We start from the raw sequence: 6,023 nt of genomic DNA, 5'->3' as shown, positions 1-6,023 counted from the left end.
GTGCAAGACAGGAGGCAGGAAGTCGGGAGGCTGTTGCTATGATGGTGGCACGCACAAGGGACTGGAAACATTAAGCAGGAATAATTGACGGTTACAGGGAGGCCCCTAAAGGGCCCCTCCCCTCCCAACTTCAGCTGAAGTGGCCCTGGGGCAGGCGGAGGAAATCCCGAGACACACTCCCTCCTCAGGCCTGGCCCACAGTGTTGGGAAGGGAGGCCAACAGCATCAGGGATCCCTGCCCCCATTTCCACCTAGAACTCCATGGCTGACTGCTCCAACTGTGGTGGGAAGTCCTTAGGCATGGGCATGGTAGGCCCTGGATGCCCAAGGATCTGAAGCTTAGCTGGGGGAGGGGGAGCAAGTGCCCTCCAGCACACTCTCCAAAGGAAGTGCCATTTCATCAGTTCTCAAGATCAGCCAGGTTGACGGTTAACAGTTAAAAACGTTATTGGGACCAGGTGCGGTGGCTCATGCCTGTAATCTCAGCATTTTGGGAGGCCGAAGCAGGCATATCACCTGAGGTTGGGAGTTCGAGACCAGCCTGACCAACATGGAGAAACCCCTTCTCTACTAAAAATATAAAATTAGCCGGGCATGGTGGCGCTTGCCTATAATCCCGGCTACTCAGGAGGCTGAGGCAGGAGAATCGCTTGAACCCGGGAGGCGGAGGGTGCGGGGAGCTGAGATGGTGCCATTGCACTCCAGCCTGGGCAACAAGAGCAAAACTTCATCTAAAAAAAAACAAAAACAAAAAACAAACAAACAAACAGTATTGGAGCCAGGTGCGGTGGCTCATGCCTGTAATCCCAGCACTTTGGGAGGCTGAGGCAGGTGGATCACTTGAGGTCAGGAGTTAGAGACCAGCCTGACTAACATGGTGAAACCCTGTCTCTACTAAATACAAAAAATTTAGCCGGGTGTGGTGGTGCATGCCTGTAATCCCAGCTACTTGGGAGGATGAGGCAGGAGAATCGCTTAAACCTGGGAGGTGGAAGTTGCAGTGAGCCGAGATCACGCCACTGCACTCCAACCTGGGCAATAAGAGTGAAACTCTATCTCAAAAAAAAAAAAAAGAAAGAAAGAAAGAAAAGAAATTGGAGGTGGCACTGGGGAGAGAAGAGGTGAATGGCAGGGAGAAGTCTGAGGGGCGGTGGCTTCAACCTATCCTGTGAACTCCACAGACTGACGGGCTCTTCTTTCCTCAAGGGCTTGGGGTCTGTGACCACAGCCTCTACCCCGTGACCAAACCTCCAGCTGGACCCAATACTTCTCGCTGCTTCTGCCCCCAGGGGCTCTGGCCTGTCTCTGGCCCCCACCCTACCCATGGTTCTGAGTTAGGTTTTTAATTTTTTTTTTTGAGATGGAGTCTTGTTCTGTCGCCCAGGCTGGAGTGCAGTGGTGCAATCTCAGCTCAGTGCAACCTCCACCTCCTGGGTTCAAGCGATTCTCCTGCCTCAGCCTCCTGAGTAGCTGGGATTACAGGTGTGTGCCACCATGCCCAGTTAATTTTTATATTTTTAGTAGAGACAGGGTTTCACCATATTGCCCAGGCTGGTCTTGAACTCCTAACCTCAGGTGATTGGCCTGCCCCAGCATCCCACAGTGCTGGGATTATAGGCGTGAGCCAAGCCCGGCCCTAAGTTAGGTTTTAATCAGAATCCGGGGCTTCCTGCACAGAAGTGGCTCTTGTCAGAATCAGCCCACATCCTCCCACTGGCCTGGGGATCTTGAGCCTGCCCTTCTGCCTCTCCCTTCAGGCCTCTCACCAGAGACCTCCAAGTCCTACAGAGGACACCAGGCAGGGCCATGCAAGCTTGAGGACTGAGGTCAGACTGTCAGGAGCCTTCTGGAGATGGCTCCCAGACTATGCCCCTGTTAATGCTGTCCAGGAAGGCATCCATTTGGAGCAGTGCCTCCTGCCCTGCCACTTCTCCGGCAGCAGGCTGGCAGCCCAGCCTCTCCCTTGGCAGGTACCCCCAGACCACAGGCCAGCCCTCCCCGCAGGCCCAGCATGGAGGGAGGCTGAGGACTCATCTTGGAGAAGGGCAGCAGTCCCATCCTCTCCCCACCCGCTTCAAAACACCAGCCCCTCAACCGCAGCTGTCAAAGTTTGTGGCCTGGCCTGATGCCCCATCTTATCCACCAGCTAAGTTTGAAGGCAGAAGGGGAAGACTGTCACTGTCACAGGCTCAGCCCACAAGGTTCAGAGCTGGCTCAACATATCCCAAAAGCCAAGCAGACTTTATTTCTGCAGCAGTCTCTGCTGGCCAGGGTGCCTGCACTCCTCTACCCTCCGCCCTTCATGGCTGCTGCAGTGGCCGCAGCTGTGGCCCGTGGCCAGGCACATTGTCAAGGTTCAGCGATGCTGCAGTCATAGCAGAAGTTGAAGTTGGTGGGGGGTGGGGGCACAGGGGGTGGCTGCTCAGGGATGGGCACGTTCTCCAGCTCCAGCAGACGCAGCTTGGTCTCCATGGTCAGCAGCTGCTCCAGGTCCAGCCGTGTCTGCTCGCTGCTCATGGGACTGCCCAGCAAGGCACTGAGCCCGTCTGTCCACAGGTAGAACTGGGGGTGGCACAGAGCCATGAGGGTCTGCCCATCTGCCTCCCCTGCCCACCTGCTGACCTCAGCCTGGCGGACACTCACCTCCCGCTTGGAGGGGGCAATGAAGTTGAGGTACGCCTCCTCCTCCCCGCGGTCATAGCTGATCGAGAAGGCCAACTCATAGAGGTCCTGGGGAAGCAAGGGAGCGGGGACACTGAGCAGAGGACAGGGCAGGCAGAGGCGGGTGGGAAGGAGCCCCCGGCCTGCTGTACCCACCTTGTTCTGCTTCCCGGAGCCCTTCTCCCGGACATGGGGGCAGTCCTTGCCTGTCAGGAGTGCCCTCATGTCGGCCACAGGGACTGCAGGAAGAAGGCTGGGCTGAGCACTGCGGCCCCGGCAGCCCCGGGGCCCAAGGCGGTCTGGGGAGAGCAGGTGTCTGGCCCCCGCCCCTGCCCGCCTTACGTTGCTCAGGTAGACTCTCCAGGGTAGGCGGGCTGGCGCCCTCCTCCATGTCTCCGTACTGCAGCAGCTTGTGGTTGGGGGACAGGCAGCAGAACCACAGCTTGTCTGTGGAGAAAAGGAAGAGGGCCAGAGTGCTGAGAGGTCCTGACACCAAGCCAGCCGCCCTCTGCCTGCCCTCTGCCCCCCACCCATGCCCACTCAGAGACCCTGGCGCCGCCGGCTGCTGATCTTGCGGAAGAGCGTCCCCTCACAGAGGCGGAGCAAGCGCTGCTGGCGGATCAGGCCCATGAGCTCTGGCTTCAGCTTCTCCCGCAGCTCCCTGATAGAGGGGTGTCACTGAGCACATCTGACTTGGGGAGTAGCCCAGGGGGCACCAGGGAAGGTGGGTCTAGGACTGAAGATCCATCCCCGCAAACTCACAGTATAGGGGGAGCCAGTGTGCCCTCCTGGTGCAGCCGTTCGGTCTGCCGCAGCCGCAGCACCTCCCCGTATGTGAGCGCATTCACCTTGGTTCGGAAGAGCTCCAGGGAGGTGGGCTTCAGGGCCAGAGTGCGGGCCAGCTGCTCCCGCACCACCTGCATGACCTGGGGCCGCCCAAGCTCAGCTCAGGGCCTGAGCTCTGTACCCAGATCAGCCCCCTGCCCTGGCCCAGGCCTCCCAGCTCCCACCCCACCCACCTTGTCGAAGTCCTCCTGTGTGGCCCGCATCTCCTTCCAGGTCTTATTCAACAGCTGGATACCCACACAGAAGAGCTCGTGGAAGCTCTGGTCTTGGCCGAAGAACATGGGCGAGAAGTCCTGGGCTGTCTCAGAGCCTGGAGCGGGGGGGCAGGAGGGGCTCAGGGAGAAAGTGCATGCAGCCCCTGGCCCTCTCTGCCCTTCCGTCCCCTGCTCTTAGCCATGCTGTGCCCAGTCCCGGCCACTCACAGGGCTCCCCAACGTGGAGCAGCTCACACAGCAGCACCGTCAGCTGGATACTGCCCCGGGCAAAGGGGCACTCGTGCTTGTCCTCGCGGCTGCTGTTCTCTAACACAAACTGGAGGGGGCAGAGAATGGGGCAAGGTGTCACGGCTAAGCCCATGGGGACCCTGCCTGGGGGATGCTGCCACCCCCCACCCTACCCTGTCACCAACCCGGCTGTACGCGCTGGGTGCATTTCTGGAGAAGTACAACATGTTGTCCAGGGCCAGTAGACCGGGGGGCACGCGCTCCAGGTCCTGTGCTGGGTTGCTGTTCTGGGGGAAGTGGGCACAGGCAGTTCAAGAAGGGTCATAGCCCCCCGGAACAACAGCCCTGGGCTGAGGCAGGGTTGGGGAGTTGGGTAGGGGGGATACTCACAGAGAAGCCCAGTTTGCGGAACTCTCGGGCACAGAGGGAACGGCGACGGTCAGCACTCAGCCCGGTACCCGAGGACTCCCCCTCCACCTCGAAGGCAGCCTGGCGTAGGACCTGCAGCTGCTCCCGCTGCTCCTGGGGTCAGTGTCGGGTGGCAGGGGAAGGGATCAATATTATAGATTCAAGGCCAAACTCCAAGCCACCCCCGCCTTGTCCCCACTAAAGACACACACCTGGCTGTAGGGGTCCAGGGGCGTCCGCATACGCGGCTCCAGCAGCCCCAGCGTGAGGGCCTGCAGTACATACAGGTGATGAGCCATCTCGTCGCCCATTGGTGCTGCACTGTGGATGATGTTCTGCAAGACAGCCAGACCCAGGTTTGAGCAAGGGCTCACTGGGAGGGAGGGGCAGAGAGGTGCCCCTGGCCCACCACCTCCTACCTTATAGATGAACTGGCGAAGGTTCCTCTGCCAGAGATAGTCAAGCATGTGCTGAGAGGGTAGAAAGAAAGGGGGCTTAGATTATTTCGCCCTAGGGTGGGGCGGTGCCTACCGGGTGCTGTCCACATCCAGCCACTGATCGACACTAACCTTGCGTTCTACAGGGCTGGCCCCCTGCAGCAAGGCTGTCAGCAGGGCCATGGCCTTGGTTTGCAGTTGCTGGTTCATCCTATGGCAAGAAGAGGGCTCAGTGGAACATTCAGGCTCCAGCCCTGCTCCCCACATCTGGACCCCAGCCCCAGAGGCTTACACTTGTAGGTGCACCAGCAGCCTATCCAAGGGCACCTCACTCTTGACCAGCTGGCCCAGGGCTGGGCTGCTCAAGGTCACACTCTCCAGCAGCCCAAGGGCCAGGGGTGGCACGGAGGCGTCCATGAGGTTCATGTTCACGTAGCACACCACCTGTAAGGGGTGGGGGTGTCACCACCTCACCCCCATGGAACCCGGGTCTACCACTGCCTCACTGCTCCACTGCCCCCACCCGCTGCCCTAGGAAAGCCCACCCACCTTCCTCACAAAGGGGATGCTCAGTGTCTCCCAGGACACCACGCCGTGCTCCATGAGCTCCAAGAAGGCCCTCAGGCTGAGGGCCAGCACCTCTCCTAGGCTGGAGGGGGGACATCTGGGGCTGAGCAGGACCAGATCAGGACCAGAAAGCCCCACCATCTCCCCCAGCCCACACATCCCTGTGCTCACTCGTCCCCATCCTCAATGATGGTGCCTAGTCTCTGGAGCCCATTACGGCTGATGACCTCCCTGGCAAAGGTCATGTCCGAGGCCAGAGGGACAAAGTGTCTCAGGGCTTCCAGGCGCCCTTCACGACTGTCACTCTGCAGCCCACCCAAGAGCTGCTCAGCCTCAAGGTCCTGGCAGGAACGAAGCAGGAACAGAGGTGAAGAGGTTGGGCACAGTAAGGGTGGGACCTGGAAGTGTGCGGCCCCGGGTGTCAACTAGGTGGCTCAAGGCAGGTCTGGGGCGGCGGCCTCCGGGGTAGGGGCCTCCGGACCTGGGGCAAAGGGGCAGGGATGGGGTAGGCAGGCCGCGAGGGGGATTACTGGGGCCGTGCTGAGGCATAGGATGCTGCCATTCTTGATCTCCGCGCGGTTCTGGAGAAGACAGCAGAAAGGGCAGCGAGGTCAGGGAGGGGCACCGAGGACTGATCAGCTGGGGTGTCGGTGAGGGCAGC

At 60.1% G+C, this 6,023-nt stretch overlaps 1 protein-coding gene across 1 annotated transcript in view; it reads right to left on the bottom strand.

Annotated features, from left to right (window-relative positions):
* Nucleotides 1-2,197: 2,197 nt before the first annotated feature.
* ELMO3 (engulfment and cell motility 3) overlaps nucleotides 2,198-6,023 on the bottom strand; it is a 4,701-nt gene continuing 875 nt past the window's right edge. Inside the window, exons 2-18 of the mRNA XM_011996676.1 lie at nucleotides 5,893-5,943; nucleotides 5,534-5,703; nucleotides 5,345-5,444; nucleotides 5,088-5,239; nucleotides 4,928-5,006; nucleotides 4,778-4,828; nucleotides 4,571-4,693; nucleotides 4,341-4,472; nucleotides 4,136-4,237; nucleotides 3,930-4,038; nucleotides 3,681-3,817; nucleotides 3,424-3,587; nucleotides 3,210-3,322; nucleotides 3,004-3,108; nucleotides 2,818-2,900; nucleotides 2,644-2,730; nucleotides 2,198-2,562 (exon numbers count right to left, since the gene is read on the bottom strand). Coding sequence (XP_011852066.1) covers nucleotides 2,350-2,562; nucleotides 2,644-2,730; nucleotides 2,818-2,900; nucleotides 3,004-3,108; nucleotides 3,210-3,322; nucleotides 3,424-3,587; nucleotides 3,681-3,817; nucleotides 3,930-4,038; nucleotides 4,136-4,237; nucleotides 4,341-4,472; nucleotides 4,571-4,693; nucleotides 4,778-4,828; nucleotides 4,928-5,006; nucleotides 5,088-5,239; nucleotides 5,345-5,444; nucleotides 5,534-5,703; nucleotides 5,893-5,943 — 1,971 coding nt within the window. The 3' untranslated portion in view covers nucleotides 2,198-2,349. The remainder of the gene's footprint in view (nucleotides 2,563-2,643; nucleotides 2,731-2,817; nucleotides 2,901-3,003; nucleotides 3,109-3,209; nucleotides 3,323-3,423; nucleotides 3,588-3,680; nucleotides 3,818-3,929; nucleotides 4,039-4,135; nucleotides 4,238-4,340; nucleotides 4,473-4,570; nucleotides 4,694-4,777; nucleotides 4,829-4,927; nucleotides 5,007-5,087; nucleotides 5,240-5,344; nucleotides 5,445-5,533; nucleotides 5,704-5,892; nucleotides 5,944-6,023) is intronic.

The sequence above is a fragment of the Mandrillus leucophaeus genome, unplaced genomic scaffold (assembly GCF_000951045.1).
Source record: "Mandrillus leucophaeus isolate KB7577 unplaced genomic scaffold, Mleu.le_1.0 Scaffold522, whole genome shotgun sequence".
Taxonomy (NCBI): Eukaryota; Metazoa; Chordata; class Mammalia; order Primates; family Cercopithecidae; genus Mandrillus; species Mandrillus leucophaeus.
Note: the sequence above shows the minus strand (reverse complement) of the source record. Positions and strands in the feature narration are given on the sequence as shown.